General features: G+C 48.7%; 7 protein-coding genes across 7 annotated transcripts; 3 read left to right on the top strand and 4 right to left on the bottom strand.

Moving 5' to 3' along the window:
- Positions 1 to 225: 225 nt before the first annotated feature.
- On the bottom strand, positions 226 to 1,555 carry N7479_005761 (Gfo/Idh/MocA family protein; the record flags this gene model as incomplete). Its single annotated transcript, XM_057253457.1, has 3 exons — positions 226 to 1,214; positions 1,265 to 1,398; positions 1,452 to 1,555. 3 exons carry the CDS (start codon positions 1,553 to 1,555, stop codon positions 226 to 228), a joined length of 1,227 nt encoding a protein of 408 aa, XP_057107319.1.
- A 682-nt stretch (positions 1,556 to 2,237) lies between these two features.
- On the bottom strand, positions 2,238 to 4,480 carry N7479_005760 (putative phenol monooxygenase; the record flags this gene model as incomplete). Its single annotated transcript, XM_057253456.1, has 5 exons — positions 2,238 to 2,632; positions 2,694 to 3,156; positions 3,203 to 3,219; positions 3,291 to 4,260; positions 4,340 to 4,480. The coding sequence occupies 5 exons, from the start codon at positions 4,478 to 4,480 to the stop codon at positions 2,238 to 2,240; spliced, it is 1,986 nt and encodes a 661-aa protein (XP_057107318.1).
- Positions 4,481 to 4,798: 318 nt separating this feature from the next.
- Positions 4,799 to 6,751, bottom strand: N7479_005759 (fungal specific transcription factor domain-containing protein; the record flags this gene model as incomplete). Its single annotated transcript, XM_057253455.1, has 1 exon — positions 4,799 to 6,751. One exon carries the CDS (start codon positions 6,749 to 6,751, stop codon positions 4,799 to 4,801), a length of 1,953 nt encoding a protein of 650 aa, XP_057107317.1.
- Positions 6,752 to 7,526: 775 nt separating this feature from the next.
- On the bottom strand, positions 7,527 to 9,757 carry akuA (uncharacterized protein; the record flags this gene model as incomplete). The annotated part of the gene is made up of 6 exons (XM_057253454.1): positions 7,527 to 7,637; positions 7,689 to 7,904; positions 7,970 to 8,073; positions 8,125 to 8,971; positions 9,019 to 9,639; positions 9,695 to 9,757. 6 exons carry the CDS (start codon positions 9,755 to 9,757, stop codon positions 7,527 to 7,529), a joined length of 1,962 nt encoding a protein of 653 aa, XP_057107316.1.
- A 331-nt stretch (positions 9,758 to 10,088) lies between these two features.
- On the top strand, positions 10,089 to 11,492 carry N7479_005757 (ferrochelatase HEM15; the record flags this gene model as incomplete). Its single annotated transcript, XM_057253453.1, has 3 exons — positions 10,089 to 10,331; positions 10,395 to 10,977; positions 11,035 to 11,492. 3 exons carry the CDS (start codon positions 10,089 to 10,091, stop codon positions 11,490 to 11,492), a joined length of 1,284 nt encoding a protein of 427 aa, XP_057107315.1.
- A 370-nt stretch (positions 11,493 to 11,862) lies between these two features.
- N7479_005756 (putative tetracycline-efflux transporter) lies at positions 11,863 to 13,693 on the top strand (the record flags this gene model as incomplete). The annotated part of the gene is made up of 3 exons (XM_057253452.1): positions 11,863 to 12,054; positions 12,115 to 13,564; positions 13,617 to 13,693. The coding sequence occupies 3 exons, from the start codon at positions 11,863 to 11,865 to the stop codon at positions 13,691 to 13,693; spliced, it is 1,719 nt and encodes a 572-aa protein (XP_057107314.1).
- Positions 13,694 to 14,304: 611 nt separating this feature from the next.
- On the top strand, positions 14,305 to 17,211 carry N7479_005755 (pentatricopeptide repeat protein; the record flags this gene model as incomplete). The annotated part of the gene is made up of 1 exon (XM_057253451.1): positions 14,305 to 17,211. One exon carries the CDS (start codon positions 14,305 to 14,307, stop codon positions 17,209 to 17,211), a length of 2,907 nt encoding a protein of 968 aa, XP_057107313.1.
- Between the last annotated feature and the right edge of the window lie 125 nt (positions 17,212 to 17,336).

Here is a 17,336-nt window from a genome sequence, read left to right as displayed (position 1 = left end):
GATGGGATTGTTACAGTTAGAGGACTGCCCAGAATCCAGATGATGTTTAGCACAACTTGTAGCAGCGCATGATATAGTAAAGGAGAAGAGATAGTACGTTCAAGTCTATAGCAGCAAGGCCCCAAGAGTCAAATGACAAGTAAGATCGATAGACAGTATTACTACTCTTCCTGTAGGCCAAACAAGAACAAAAAAATAACAAAATTTTGGCCTTGCAAAACATACTCACCGGAACGCACTTGTTGGCCGCAATCCCAACCCGCTCCTCTCATACGCCATGTCAATCATTCTCATCTGATCCCATGAATCCTTACCACCAACCCAATATTGCGTGGAACGCCCCTTGACACGATTGACAAACTCTTCAAGTTGGTACCGATATGACATCCACCAGTCCTCACCGGGGAGATCCGCAAACTCTCCCCCGGCCTCCTTGTAGCTGTATGCCTTATGCGACTTAGATTCAGTCCAAGTCTTGACCGGCGTGCGGTCACCCTTGTTACGAACAACGAAGGTATCCTTAACATCAATACGGTGCCAGATAACGGCGTGAATAAAACCGTGCAGCGTCACCACCCGGGTACGTAGCATCTCCTGTGTCTCTGGAAGGGACTTGTCATCGACGACAACTTCCTTGTGTGTGATGCGGGCCTCGGACGGTTTCCATAGGATAGACCCCCGCATAGTGGTGGAAGCTTCGGCAATGCCGCCGTTCGGAAAGCGGAAACTGGCTTTGAAGTCAGTATCGCACTGGTCGTGGATGCCGTCGCCGAAGATGCCAGGTTCGCAGCTTAGACACTCTACCGGGTCATCGTCGAAGATCATACGGATGATGCCGAAGTTATATGTGCCTAGCATCATCATACTCCCACCGGAGAGTTTGTAATTGAACCCAATGTTGTCCTTGTTGAGCATCAAGCCTGGAATCATGGAGTCTGTATGGACGTGAACGACATCGGCAGGAGTGATGAAGGACCGGAACTTGTGCACTGCAGGATGAAACCGGTTGTGGAAAGCCTCTAGAAGTACGGGAGCATTTGGCTGTGACAGTTCAGGTAGGTTGAAGAGAATCTCGGCCTCAATAGCGTTGGAGGTCGACGGCTTCTCTAGAAGAACATGCTTTCCAGCGCGAATGGCACGCACAGCCCATTCGAAATGCAAACTGTTAGGCAAAGGAATCAAGACTGCATCAATCTTAGGGTCTTCGAGAATTTCTGTCTACAATGAGTCGCAGTCCTCTAGTGAGGCTCTGAGTTCAGCGCACCGTCATAGGATGTGCGAACATAGGGGATGTTGTGTTTTTTGGCGAATGCTGAGGCACGAGCATGATCTCTAGCAGCGATTGCTTGCACAATAACCTCTGGGTGTGAGAGAGCCGGTGTGATTAAGGCAAGAGGTCTAAGATTAAAGGTCAGCGTGGTTCCGAAGCTCAAATATTGAATATAGCTCACGCAATCTGGGCCGCCCCTAGAATGCCGAAACGGATAGCATCGCTCTGCTTTTCGACTTTTGGGGGGCCAAATGCCGTGAATATTCGCACAACCATTGCTGCCATTTTGACTTTCTTTTTCTTTGGAAGCTCTGAGAGACAATTAATCGGTGAATTTAAGACATCAAGGTGGCAGAGTAGTTGGACCTTCGGGGTAACGGTTGGACCGATTGACAGGGGATATAGAAAAAGAGGAGAGACAGGATATGTTGTAGAGCCAATGCTTCTCAAAAATTTGGTCGCTATCACGGCCTTTCGCTCGAAACAGTCGCTCGAAACAGTCGCTCGAAACAGTCGGACCATTTTGAATTTGTCATCCTCGGCGTTTTCCAACCAGCTGTCGTGGCTCAAGACCCCGGCAAGCTAAGTATGTAGACATCCAACAAAATGGGCTTATCCCCCTTTAGCCTCCGACATGATGCCTGTGAAAATAACCGTAGAGCCCAAGAGAAGTCAACGAACACAGAAATTAGGGAAAAGCGTTACGAAGACACTCACTTCAGAGCTCGAGGTACTGCCTGCCAGTGAAGGGCCTTTGACTCATCAGTACATTTATGCTTATCACTTCCAAGGTTATGGCATCTTGCTTTGGGTGGGCTTCTGGTTGGGGTACCTAGGTATTCAGTGAGTAGAGGGCCCCCCGACCGGGAAATTCGCATCCAAATTTGGTTAAAAAACACAAAACATCTTTTCATTCAACTTTGATATATTTTCTACCAACAAGTTTCCGCTAAGACCAAGACAGGTGCTAGTTATGAGAGACAGTCCGAATGCACTGCTTTAGATATCTGCCCACCCTCTGCACGTCACTAAGACAAGCAACAATACCAACATACCCATCAGGTCTAACCACTACCAATGCTCCCTGCGCCGGATCTACACCATAGATACTATACGCATCATCCAAAGCTGACCCATCATAGAAGCGCATCTCGGCCTGCTGCTTCACACACGTCGGCACGTCGTCCCACTCAAAGGACCGATGCAACCGGGGATGCAGAATAATCTGCTCAATAATCGACTTGGGGAACTGCGCTTCTAGCAGAGTGACTGCTTCCAGTGCCTTTGCAGAGATACTGTTTCGATCAAGAAGGTCGGTCGATGTGAGACACATGATTCGGAATCGGCCAGTGGAGAGCATATCTGTAGATTTATTTGGTTAGATGTCATGTCCCACCTAAATCCTCCATCTGATTTGACATACCGTCATGAATATCCCGCTCCCACCCATCAGCATGCCGCAGCAATCGGACATTGAGCAATCTCCGACCTGGTCTCAGGATACCGGAGATATAGTCCGTTCCTGTGACAGGATTTGGACCTTTGCTCTTGATATCGTCTAGCTCATCGCGAATAACCAACATGTTCTCTGGGTATTCCACGCCACAGCCGCTGGTAAACCCATTGCCGAGCTTGAAGGCTTGCTGGAACTCTTCTTCTGTCAGTCCTTCAGTTGCGCCCATTTGGCCTGAGAACATGGTAGAGAATTTCCGGTCGAAGTCGATGAGCTGTTGGGCTATTTCGTGGCGCTCTGTCTGGTATGTATCGAGTAATGGGGATGGACTGTTGGGTCCTGCTGGTTCTGGTGCAAGCCCGTTAATTTGATACATGAGCTTCCAGGCTAGGTTGTAGGAGTCCATCATTGAGACGTTCATGCCTTGGCCAGCCTAGTAGAATAGAAGTTAGTAATATACACAAGAAAAGAGCTGTTACGGAGACTTGCTTTCGGACTATGTGTATGGCAGGCTATATATGATTCATGTTAGTTTGAGGCCATACACTTTCTACAAAGGGAACTTACCGTCTCCAGCAATGAAAACCCTTGCAATCCCCTTTGAATCATTGACAATAAACTCAGGAGAGACACGCTGGCCAATTTGATAAGCAGCCCACCAGTCGACGGCATTCTCCTTGGGTCGGAGAGAGTACGGTTTGATCGCGTCGGCAGCTTGTTTCAAAATCCCCTCGAGGGTAATCTTACTTCTTCGCTGCCGAGCATCCTCAGACTTAATGCTCTCTGCTCCATTCGGAATTTGGTCACTCTCCGGAGCCACGTCCCCAGGAACCTGAACATAAAGCCGAGTGAGGTATTCGCCCGTGGAGATTCTCTCTCTGGGGATAATCATAACGGAGCCAGCAGGGGAATGAATACCGCAGCGGCGACGAATATCCGGGAAATCGGTCTCAGCAACCATATCAACCACACCCCAGATATGATCCAATGACTCTCCTTCCAGCCGTAGGCCCATACACTGCCGGACAACCGAATGCGCTCCATCCGCGCCAACAAGATGCTTCGTGCGCACTGTCTTCTCAACACCATTCGTAGCCATAGTTATAAGCACTGGGAACTCAGCGTCACCTTCTTCGTCAATTTTGACATCCACAACTTTCGTGTCCCGCACAATTCCCCGCTCGGAGTACCGCAGCAGATCGGTCTCCATAATGCGCTCGATCCGCCCCTGGTGGATGGTAGCCTCGTACCGGAACCGCGCTGGGGGAATGACTTCTGGCACGACGGATGTGCGCTCAATTACCTTGTTTGGGTCAGAAGACGGGTTCCAGAATGCGAATTGCCACATCTGGCACCCTTCTTCCTCGATCTCGGTTGAGATACCGAGTGATTTGAAGACCTCCAGCGTGCGGGGCTGCACGCCGTCTGCTTGGCCAGATTTCAGAGTGCTTGGCTTTGCGTCGATACAGAGGAGGGATGTATCGCTAAGGCCATAGCGGGAGAGGAGCAGGCTTAGCATTAGGCCTGCTGGTCCAGCCTAGATATATATATTAGGGTTTATTGTCGTTCCGAGGTTGAACACCGTGCTAATATTGGGGGCATTGGAGATCACATACGCCGACAACAATTACTTCGTATTTCTCTTCATTTTTATCATTGCGCTCGAATGGGGCTGCCAGTCGAGGAAGTGGTGGTGCAAATGATGGCAGGACTCTCAAGTCCCGAGATGACGAGGAAGTTTCAGTGAAGACCGGCATTGCTTTTCTGATTGCTAGAAGCACAGCTATTTAGCATCTTTGGAAAGAAGAATAGCTGTACTTATAAACCACCAGTATGTATTGACTTGGGCTGTTTTTACGGGGTAGAGCTACAGTCCCACATAGTGGAGCCTCACCCCGCAAGATGCTGGGGGGTGAAAAACGGATCCCAAAACGGATGTGAGCATCGGTAGTCGTCGATATATAAGCATTTGATAATCCGAAAAAGCAGCTAAGTGTTGTAGGTGGAATCATTTGATTATACCGCGATTGATTGGTAGTTTGTACTGGGCCTATTACATTAACAAAACCGCCAATTTATCCATAAGCACCACCCTTGCCCTCATCTAGCACCGTAGAAAGCACATTCGCAAAAGCTTGTGAAATACCCCAACGTCCACCCCTCTGTAGCAAGTCAATCATGCCATACAATTGATCCAAATCCGCAACTACGGAACGCTCACTACTCTGAGCAATCCCGGGAAAGCAAGCAACTTCCGCAGCCCCATCACCCAGCAGCTTGACCTCTGGCGACGCAAATGCTTCCGCACTTATGACATGTTTGGGCGCATACTGAGCAACACACAAGTATATCAATGCCGCTGAAAATAGCGCACGAGGCACATGTATTGCTGGCTCGGCGGATATACTCATGCGCTCGAGATACCGGGCAATCAGCGATGCGTGCACAAGGCAGCGGCTTACATCCAGAGAAGAGGCCCATTCTCGTGCCAATGCTGATGCTTCAATGGCTGGAGCCTGGCCGTTTCGGCCGACTGCTTGTTCCAAGATGTCCATGTCCGCGTACAGGGATATGAAAATGGAATGCCACAACACAGGTAGACAAAATGGATCTTGATCCATCGTATGGTATGTCTGCCACCACTGAATCAAGAGGTTGGAGGTATCTTGACAGACTATGTGATTGAATTCTTTGGATTGTTTAGCATCTATGAGGCGAGCGCTGATTCCTTCAAGGATTCCATATGCAGTGAACCTAGAATCATAGCCCGTGACTGGGAATATATCCGAAGACTGAGAGAGTTGAGCTTGAAGTTGATTTTCACTCTGGGAATGAAGAGATTGAGAGAGAATTGCGGCCCATTTAGATGCAGTAGGTGCCGAAAACAATTCATCTGGTGCCAGACGAGGAAACTGGCGGAATCTGTGACTGCGAATTGGTTGGTGGTGGTACAAAGCAGCAAGCTCAGCGTCGTGGATATTCAGTGCGGCTTGAACTCGAGCACGTTGTTCGTTGTCAATCCATCGATGCCAGCTTCTTTCAATGTCCGCACTGTTGAGGATATCTCGTGACTGGCTGCAAAGAGCGCCTAGTCGATTTGCTTCACGGGCCCATGCGGAAACTGTCCCGTGTAATACATCAGCCAGAACAAGGTACTTGGGCTTTCCAGCTAGAATAGCATAGGTTTGACCCAAAATAGCAGCTTGTACCATAGATAGGGCATCTGGCCGACTTTCTGACAGGAAGGACTCCCATGATGCTAGAATGGCTTTGTTTAGCCGTTCAAATATGCGTGAGCCTTGAGCCACTGCACGGGCAGACCCGACGAATAAGCTCCCAACCGAGCAAATAGACAGGAATAATAGAGAATTTTCCGCCGTTGGCCGAAACGAGGGAGCATGTATGACCGGTAATAAAGGATGAAAGCGATGAAAGTATAATTTGGCAAAAAGGTTCAGTTGTTCCGAAGACGGCAATGCCTCATCTTCCATAGGTCGACGAAGCTTCTGAGATAGGCCAGCTCGATAGGACTCACTCGCACTCGTTTGTCCTGGCCAGTTTGTTCCTGTGATAGCAATTTCTCGATTGGGCCGATTCTCGTCAGATGGTGATACATGGGTAAACCATTTTCGTTTGACTGTGTCCACGGCCGTGTTTGTAGCCTCAATGCCCGGGACAGAGCTTTGAATAGGGGTGAAAACATCATTCTCCCCCGTAGATAGACTCGCAGCAGGAAACACATTTGGGATTTGCGCCCATTCCGAGATGGTAGAGGTTATTGAGAAGTCAAGCGCACTGACATCAAAATCTTCTTCAAGGAACCATGCTCCCGGTCCCGAACTGGGTTCTAGTTCACCTACACCACTTTGTGTAGATCCAGTTGGTTGTCCAAAATCGATAATATTGGTGTGAGGTATGCGCCGCATATCCGTGCTGACAGACGCTTGTGGAGAAGCCTGAATTACTGACCCAGAAGACAGCCCCGAGAAACCCCTGAACGAATCAGCTGCGGATGGGGGCGTGAGCATCGCAGAACTATCAGCGAAACCCTGTGGGGATACATTGGCCAAGCTCTCCAATTGAACATTGTGGCTTCGCTCATGCCGACGCAGGACGTCACTAACGATTTTAGTACACAATTTGACTGACCATTTGGAACATCTCGTACCTCCGCGAATATAGTTTCCCACAGACTGAGCATACAAACGGCCTTTCTTTGGTGTGACCACGAACGTGCCTAGTGAGATGCTCTTTTTTGGAGAATGTCTTATTGCATGTATGGCATCTTTTATCATCCCGTGGCCGTACTCTGTCCATATTCTCAGTAGTGAATGGTTTTCAAACCTGGTGGCGGGGTGATTTTGTCGGAATATTATATAAGCACATGAATTTGAGGGAGGACAGGCATCGATCCCAATTGCGCCGAAAAGAATTAACCCAAGGAAAGATTCTGCATCAACTTTCCCCCGGATTATTTTCTCCCAGAGCAATATGCAAGTAGGTGTTCAAGGATCAAGTCTGGGGTTCCCCCACTTCCCCACATTCATTTTCGGCACCAAATGGCGGTTAGTCAGCTATGGTGGTTTCCAAGGTTCCAATGGCTCTAAGGGATATGCTTTTTTTGGGGGGTTCGCTGATTATATACTATGTATAGGTATTTTGTAATTGAATAAAGGCCATTGGTTCGGAATGACATCGCCATATGTAAACAGGGAAGTAGGATACACTCGTAACTCATTAAACGGGCCCCAAATTGCACCAACACTGGATGAGATGATCCCAAACAAACCTCAAACCAGCGTTTTAAAACTTCTTCTCAAAGTACTGCTCAACTCGTTCTATGAGATCTGCTTTCTTCCCTGCTGTAGCACGACCATGGGAATGTAAGAATTCCTTCAGCATGACCACCGTAAGCTGTACATAGTGTTAGTTTGGCCAATTACCTGAGATAATTTGGATTCTCACCTTGGAAAGAGTGCCTTTCCCATAGCAATTCTTCACTTCATCTTCAACCCCAGAGGCGCTGTCTTCAACCTTAACCCGTTTTGATGGGTGGTCACCAGCAGGCTCGGTCTTCGCACCTCGCTTTACCAGCGTAGAGGTGGCTGCAGAGCTGCCAAACATCTCGGAGGCCTGCAATTTAAGTTCCTCGGCCCATTTAAGAATATAGTCGCCAGCGCGCTGTGGTAGAGCATCCATTAGGTTAGTACATTCATGTAATTTCTGGGATTTTCGAAGTAGCCAACCTTGTGAACCTGTCGATACTTAGGCACAGTCTTGTCATCTGGTGACTCTGGGTAATCTTCATCCAAGGCAATAGCCTGTAAGATACGATAATGCCATTGAAGCGCTGCAAACTAGTCAGTATCATCTTCAACAAATCGCAGTGATAAAGGCTCACAAGGATTCGGGTATTTGGAAGGCTCATATACAGCCTTGGGAAGCTGCAATTGGCGAACCACATCGCGCATGGCGTCATTCAGCGCATCCCCCGCCCGGTTGACGGTGCTCTCTGGATTTTGGCGCACATCATCCGCGAAAGGAAGAGGGATAATCCACATCCCAGGTGGGATTTTCTGCACACCATTTTCATCGATCTTCTCAGCCCCGGCAATCATAGCAGCTAAGACAGGCGAGGCATTTTTACGGGGGATGAACCAGACCAAGGCTAGTTTCTCAGAATCAAGGAGTTTCTGCTGCAGTGCAGAAAAGACCCGTGTTGAGCCAATGTAATCCTCTTCTGAAGGATAGATGAACGAAGGGTGTTTGACGTTGGCCCAAAACGGGAGGGCTGCCAGTGGCTTGAACCCAATGATACGGATCACAGGGTCACCGAAGCTCCTTAGAGCCTGTTGTTCTTCGATAGTGAATGAAACCTGCTCGCCACCAAACTTGTATGCCTTTCGAATGTCAGACTTCTCGATCTCCTGTCCTGTATCATCGGACATTAGAGTCGTGACACCTTTGGCAATCTGAGCAGTCTCGCCTCCTTGCCAGACGAAGCAACTCCGGGCAGGCTCTTGCTTTTTGAGAAGCAAATATCCATTGACAGATATTTTGAAACCAGGTCCAATCTCAAGTGGCACATTTGAAAACAGCGACCGGCGGGGGACAGATCTCGAGTTAATGCTAGACAATAGGGAATTGAGCAATGAGAGTCCGTCACCTTTAGCTGTTGGTGTGTTGGTGTCTGGCTGAAGGTATGCTGGGGCATCTCCATCACTGGGCGATGTTTTGTAGATAATGTCCTGCTAATTGTGAGTATACCACTATATAATCAGGGCTAATTACTCACGTCGTAGAATTTAGAGGTGTCGAATTGGTGATCTGGCTGAGAGATGGGGAACAACTCGATATTAACACCAAGGTCATACAAGTCCCTTGCACGAACTGTTGCAGCAGACTGCATTCCTTTATTTTCTGCGTGGGGATTATCGTTGTCAGTCACGATAAACAGTCGTCGAGATGAAAAGTTTGGAGCCTTCGAGGTAAAGATTTGGTTGGCGCAGAACAGCATATTGGCCATCGACACTGGCTCCTTTGACGGCTTCAATACTTGCCGTACACCATCATCAGCATCTTCTGGGGATGCGAGAGACCGTAGTTGCTTGACTTCCTGGGCTGATGGAATATCAAGATCTGTGTACAGATAACAGTGAGGATATGAAAGATCTCCGCGGTCCTCCTCATTTTCATCATAAAATTTGGAAGACTGGGTTCCATAAAGCAAAACGCCAATCATGTCATGAGGGTTGGAGATGATGCGTTGTTGCATCAGATGGTATGCACACTTCAAGGCTGCAGACGCGGGGGATTCATCAGTATGTTTCTTAGGATCAGGAGATGGACGAGGCGTGAGCATCGAGCTGCTAATGTCTATGGCAAATAGCACCGCATCTTTGACTGATTTGAAGCTCTATGTAGGCAACAGTCAACAGTCGGTAACTATATCTCCAACTTTTGATACTCACGGTCTCGTCGAGCTCCTCGTCCTCGTAATTCTCCTCCTCGCGCGTGTAACTTTCTTCAGCCATGATTGTGAAACAAAGAATCTTGAAAAGATTGGAAAGATTAAAGAGTTGTAAATTAATCAAAGTCCAAAGTATTGAGACGCGCTCTCCGACGCGGGCAACACGAAAGTCAGGTGACGCTGATGCCTGAAGCTGCTGACATTCTCGTACACTGATTGGCTAGAGCCGGTGGGCCGCGGAAGCTACGTAAGGAAACCAGGACCGGGTTTAACACAACTCCGAGGTCCAAGTCGGACACAAATAATAATTGGCATTGTCATTTCCTCATTTCCTCATCTATACCTTGATATTATTTTTGCTCTGTTCGCAGATATAATATCACCCGGTACCAATCATGGCATTCCGCAGCCCTTTCACAATCCCCCGGCAGTTATTGACTGGAGCAACCTCCCTCGGAGGTCGGTCAGCAATTAACAGTCGATTGAGATGCATGGCCGATCAACGAGGTCTTGCGACAGTGGTACCACCAGTCACACAAGATGCGACAGGATCCAAGGGCCCGACGGCTATGGTTTTCATGAACATGGGTGGACCTTCTACAACGGACGAGGTGGAGGACTTTTTGAGCAGACTATTTGTACGTGTCATAAATTGCTACAATGGCCGCGTTGAATTTATATGTTGACCCATTGAATCACAGGCCGATGGCGATTTGATTCCTCTGGGGCGGTTCCAATCGTATCTCGGCCCCCTCATCGCACGCCGAAGAACCCCGAAGATCCAACAGCAGTACGCAGATATCGGCGGCGGATCGCCAATTCGGAAATGGTCCGAATACCAGTGCGCAGAAATGTGTAAGATATTGGATAAGATCTCCCCAGAGACTGCGCCGCATAAACCTTATGTCGCCTTCCGCTACGCTGCCCCATTGACCGAGACCATGTATGAGCAGCTTTTTGCCGATGGGTTTGGCAATGGCAAGGGAGGACGTGCTGTCGCATTCACACAATACCCGCAGTACTCCTGTTCAACAACTGGCAGTTCCCTTAATGAACTATGGAAGTGGCGTAATCGTCTCGAGGGAAAGCGTGCGAATGGAGGGTCCGAGCCAGCTGGCACAATCCAATGGAGTGTCATTGACCGTTGGCCCTCTCACTCTGGTCTTGTGGAGGCTTTCGCACAGAACATCGAGGACCAGCTCAAGACCTACCCAGAGGAGAAGCGAGACAAGGTCGTGCTGCTGTTTTCGGCCCATAGCTTACCTATGAGCGTTGTCAACCGAGGTAGGCTGATATCCCCTGGTTAATTACAAGAACCACTCTAATTACTCTCTCACATAGGCGACCCCTACCCTGCCGAGGTTGCCGCGACAGTTCATGCCGTAATGCAACGACTCAACTTCAAAAACCCCTACCGCCTGTGCTGGCAATCTCAAGTGGGACCTAGTGCGTGGCTCGGGGCCCAGACCAGTGATACCGTTCAAGAGTATGTGAAACGAGGACAGACAGACCTGGTCCTGGTTCCCATTGCGTTTACAAGTGACCACGTCGAGACACTCTTCGAGCTGGATCAGGAAGTTATCCATGAAGCCAACCACCCGGGTGTCAAGCGCGCACAGAGCTTGAACGGAAACCCAGTCTTTATTCAGGCACTTGCCGATATTGCTCGCGACCATCTGAAAAAGGGAGAATTGTGTTCTCGCCAGATGACACTGCGTTGCCAGGGTTGCACCAGCGAGAAATGCTTGAATCAGAAGAAATTCTTTGCAGGTCAAGAAAATGCTTCTATGGTGATCTAAGCTGAGTCTTGAGTTTTTGATTTGGACTAGAAGAGTTCAGCCTTGGATGTATGTGTATACGGCACTATGAGGTGTTGGAGGCGTTGTTAGAGTATACAATTTCGGGGTTAATGTACGCTATAATATATTTTCAATTCCATTCAAGAATATAAAAGAAGCATCAATCGTCAGAATGACACCTTAATATAACCAAGCACCTAAGTCCGTGCGGAGATTCCGGAGCTAAGAGCTGCCAATGATGGAATCCCGATAAGAATTCAAGGAATTCTAACCGCTAACATTCCCCCTCTTTCATATGAGAATGAAGTGTCCCTTGAAATCTTACAAATCAAGTATGCGATAATATTGGAAATTATTGGAACCACCGCCAATGCCACCAAGTTCATCATGGAGAACGAAGAGCTCTTTGCGGGGAGAGCCCGATATTGCGCAGTTGCTCACCCGAGAGACTCGCACTGAAGATGTGAATGAAACCACTCCTCTAATCGATGAAGCCGATAGCCTATTGCATCAACCGCCTCCATACCTTACCAATAGTCAGCCGAAATGGAGGAACCCAAGCGTGAGTGACTATGTTGCGACAAAAGCGTCAGGAACCACTTTCTAACCTGCAACATGACAGATTTGGTGGCTACTCCCATTCGGTGTCCTTTTTACTCTGGGCATTGGTGGAATGGCCGTGCCTAAGATCAATTTGATCATGTCACTCATCTGTCGAGATTATCTCGCCGAAAAGACCACTCAAGAGCCTGGTTTCACCTATCTCCCTGTTATATTTGGCGAGCACAACCCCCAGTGCCAGATCCCACAAATTCAGTCATTGGTTGCCCAGTTCCAACTCTATCTCAATCTCGTTGCGGGTATTTTATCAGCATTGGCGAGTCCCCGGCTCGGACACTTATCTGATCGTTACGGAAGAACCAAGATGATCGCGCTGGGAGCGATGGGCGCGGTCCTCAATGAGGTCATCACTGTTATTTTGGCTACATGGCCTGACCGGGTCTCGGTCAATATGCTTCTGCTTGGAGCCGTTATGGATGGACTGGGTGGATCATTTACAACCGCACAGGCTTTGATCCATTCCTATGCATCTGATTGTACACCCACCGAAAAACGAAGCGTGGCATTTGGTTTATTCCATGGTGCTCTGTTCTTTGGAATTGCAGCTGGACCTGGCGGTGCAGCATTTTTGATCAAGCATGGAGGCACGCTGGTCGTCTTCTACATTGCGCTCGCATTCCACGTAACCTTCTGTCTATCGGTCTTCTTCATCGTCCCTGAATCTTTGTCTAAAGATCGACAACTCGCAGCCCGCGAAAAGCATCGTATGAAAATTGTGGATGCTGACTCTCCTAAATGGTATTCTTGGCGTGTCTGGAACCCAATGAAACTGATCACCCCGCTTGCAATTCTAATGCCCGCCGTTGGAAAGCCAAGTGTCTTGTTCCCTAACCGCCGCGGTGCCAGTCCAGCTCTACGCCGGAATATCATGCTGCTGGCTGCTATTGATACCGCTGTCTTTGGAGTTGCTCTGGGCACAATGCAGGTTATCATTATCTACGCCGGATATATGTTCAACTGGGGCAGCGTGGAGTCCAGTCTATTTGTGGCGATCATTAACGTGGTGCGGGTGGTCAATCTTTTCCTGGTACTTCCACTCATCTCCCGGTTTTTCCGCACCCCATGCAAGGAAGATGGAACCATTCGCGGTTCAGACACGTTGGATGTTGTTCTGATCCGTGCATCCATTATATTCGATATACTGGGCTATATTGGCTATGCTCTGTCCAAAACACCATCAGTCATGATAATTTCTGGTGTCGTTGCATCGCTAGGTGGCATGGGATCTGCAATCCTGCAGTCATCTCTGACCAAGCATGTGCCGCATGAACGCATTGGACAGATGCTCGGTGCCACTGGTCTTTTGCATGCTCTTGCTCGAGTTATTGCACCTACTATCTTTAACCTAATATACAGTCTGACTGTTGCAACGTTACCCGAGACAGTGTTTGTGGCACTTGCAGCTGTTTTTGGTGTAGCATTCCTTATGAGTCTACTGATCAGGTCACACGGTATGTTTATTTTCCTGACCTGCTACAAGAAATATACTCACTATTCTGCCAGTTACCCTGGAGGATGGATCTTCTGCCGATATAAGCGTAGAAGAAGATGCCGACGAGCATGATAGGCTTTTGCTATGATGGAGGGTTCTTTGATATAATAAGCTGCACTTGCTTGCGGCATGTGTTCCAATGGAACATGGTCTACGTGATGGAAATAGACTTGGGGGGGGGGTTTTTATTTCAGCGAACTCCTATTGATACCTCCCTATGTAGCTGTTAGGTATCCAGTGGTGAAGATGCTTGATGCATGCTAGAAACAGAAGCTAAAGAGCCGTTAGAGAACACAAATAATATCGATAGTCCTAGAATATGCTAAGGGTACCTTGACTTTCTTTGGCATCGGTTTTCCCGATATGTTTTATATCTTGTATGGTAGTTTGAGGGCAGCTGTGGAAGATGTACCGGGTTCCAAGGTTAGACATCCAGGATCGTATGACCAGGGCAGGCTCCGGCGGGCGGCACCGACCTAACACGCAAGTTGATTTGCATCGGGAAAAAAGAAGTTGTTCCGAAGTTACCCTGCTCCCCCAGCTTCAATTGCCGGTACACCTAATCTTGGATCATAGCTGGTGGTTGGCGCTATCTACGTTTCATCCGTTTCACCCATCTCCTCATTTCAGATCATTGGTGCAAGGCCGCTCATGCACGACTGGTGAACTCGCGCGCAACCCGCGCTCAGCACCTGCAATATGCTTTCCCGCGCCGCAAAATCCAGCTCAATAGTCCCCTCTCCAAATGCTCTCCGGGTGCTCCGCCAACTGGCTCTAGCCGGCTCAACAGTTGGTGGATTCTGCACCGTTGCAGCCCTCACGTACGAAGCCCATCGCCGGGTCCGCATCGCCGAGAAAATCATCGAGAACAAACGAACATTACACAGTACCGCGCCGAATTACGATGCAACATCTGCTGCCAAACGACTCAAAGTGATGGTTGAAGCGGCGGAGGCGGGCGAGTTCATGGGAATTGAATCCCTCAAAGCGAGGAATCGGAACCTACCCGACGGCCCAGATGAGCCAGGGTTCGAGACAGAAAAGGCTGGTCCAAAGCCCAAGCCCAAACCCCTGGTCAGCTTGGAAAAACACCACGCTCGCTCAAAACGTTCGCTATTTGGGAACGATCCAATTGCACAATACAATTACTCGAGAAACATTGATGCTCCAAGCTTGGCTCAGAACGCTGAGATTCTGGCCCGTGAGAAACAACAGGGTGAAATCGCACGAGAATCCGGCAAGCTGCCCTTCGACGCGGAAATTCGCAGGTTATTAAGTCAAGAGCGGGAAATCACTGCTGCGAATTTGTTCTTGGCACACACTCGGCAGACACCTATCATTTCTTGGGAACGCAGAGAGCTTGCATGTATTATATTCACTGCAAACTGCATCAAAGGAAACTTGTTCGTTGCTCGGACCTTGTTCAATCGCATGGACAAAGTTAGTATCGTCTCAGCGGAGATGTGGGCTACACTGATGCATCTGCTTGCGAAAGAGGGCCACATTGACTCTGTTGGTGTTATATATGAGAAATTCAGCACCAGCTTTGTTGTTCCAACCCATCTGTTGGAAGTCATCCTCAGGTGTCTGATCGAGTCTAAACGGTTGGACTCTGCCAAATTCCTCTTCTTCCAGCGCTTCGAGGATGACCGTGACTGTGGTCTGTGTGGTGCTTACCTTGATGGACTATGGAGGAAGACTAGGAGCATGGAATTGTTGTCTTCCCAACTCGGCCTCATTCTCAAACGCCTCGAATCACTCGATCGGAAACCAACTGAGAAACTTTTCAACCCAATGGTCAAGGCCATGGTTGAAACTGGTCGTGCCGAAGAAGCGGAAGCTTTGGTCAAGGCAATGCCAACACTTTATGGAACCGAGCCTGGATGCCGGACCATTGGCTTGATTATCTATAACAGAGCGCTTAACTGTGAATGGGACAAAGTGATGGATGGCATGCATGGCATGCACGAGCACGGATACACCCAATCAAAGAAGGATTTCACGATGATTTTCGACCGTGTCTTTTTGGAATACTATCCCACCCACACAGGCCAGCAAGTTCTCGACTTCGTCATTTCTTGTGTCAACGATTTTGACATACAACCCGACAAGGTGCTCCACCGACACATCCTCGAAGCGATCATTGAAAAGGGCAACGAAGATATGATCAAAACCATTATGGACATGGCCCGCGACCAGAATTGGAATACAGGCATTGACGATGGGTTTATCAAGTCATTGGTGAAGAGTCGAAGACTCGCAATGACCGACAACCCGGTGGGAATTTGGCGATTGAAGCAAGCCGCCAAGAATCGACAAGATCACCTAACTTCTTCCCGCCGCATTCTTGGGTCTAGCTCTGATACTTGGGCAGTACGAGGAGAGAAAATTGCTCCGATTCATATTCCCGCGGAGGAATCTTTCCCCCGGACGGTGAGTGAGATGGTGGCCTCCAAAAATGCCAGTTTATATGTTCCGCTCCACAAGCGGATGGAGCACTTCATCAACATGGGTAGGCACACCGATGCTCTGGCAATTTACAATCACGCCACCACCGGTGGTTACGTTGTTAGACCACTTCACCTGAAGCTGGCTGTCATCGCCGCAATTCTCAGTTGCACAAAGACAGGCTTGGCGAATGCGCGACGTCTGATTACATCCGAATGGGATTACTGGAAGAATGTTCCTGCTCTCCGTTATAGCAAGCGCTTCACTTCATGGATTCCCATCTTCTTCCAACGAGTCATGGAGGTGGACCCAGAAGCCATTGGGCACGGAGGCTTGATCAAGATGGCCATTTTTGAATACTATGATATTTGTGCCAACACCAATGGTCTTTCGGTGAAGCACTTCTGCGCGACTTCTTCCAGCCGTTACCTCATTGGGGGTGGAACGCCAGAAATTGCCGTCGATCTCCTCACAACAATCTACCAATCTCGATGGCGGCTCTCTCATGGCTTCGACCAGGTACTGTTGAAGATGCTTCTGCGTGCGTTTTCCAATATCCATAACTTCAAGGGGGTCTGGTGGTGCATAATGACAGTCCTTTCGCGCAATGAGCCCATCAGTCAAGACTTTGTCGTGGAAGCCACCTCTCAGTTGGGCTCGTTGGAAAATGCGATCAGATCATCTGGCTCCTACGAGGCCCCGGGGCAAGTTTTAGTACTGCGGCAAATCGTGGGGGCGCTGGAGGCCAAGTTTGAAGGGAATTCGCATTGGTCAACCATCAATGTTCACCCGGAGTTGAAAAGGTTGAATCGTTCAAAGCCATTCAAAATCACTGAGCAACAACATCTACTGCCCACCACAGAACTAGGGGAACTCATCACGAAATTTGACGAAGAGTGGGAGCTGGATATGTTGCTCAGGCGTAAGCAGTTCGACGCTCCTGATCATGCCAAGTGGTGGGCTGAGTCCAATGTCTTGAAATCGCACACCGTTCCTCCAGAAGATCCTGAATACCCTTGGAACAACCCAGCGAATTGGGGCAAGCATTATGTGCCCGAGAAGTACTCGTCCGACTACCACCTTGAGTTTTCAACTAAGGGAAAATACGAGGAGTACATGGAGTATGAGGGTTATCAGGGACATAGGGCGTCTCAGTGAATATGTATAATACTGTAAATATTGCTATGTACAATAGAAATCTTCAATAGATTCATAAATGTATGTCCTTATAGATGTTATTCATATCAGTCCACTTGGGAAGATGAAATCCCGTGATGTCTCCT

The sequence above is a fragment of the Penicillium vulpinum genome (genome assembly GCF_028829585.1).
Source record: "Penicillium vulpinum strain IBT 29486 chromosome Unknown utg000003l_segment0_segment0, whole genome shotgun sequence".
Lineage (NCBI taxonomy): Eukaryota > Fungi > Ascomycota > Eurotiomycetes > Eurotiales > Aspergillaceae > Penicillium > Penicillium vulpinum.
Note: the sequence above shows the minus strand (reverse complement) of the source record. Positions and strands in the feature narration are given on the sequence as shown.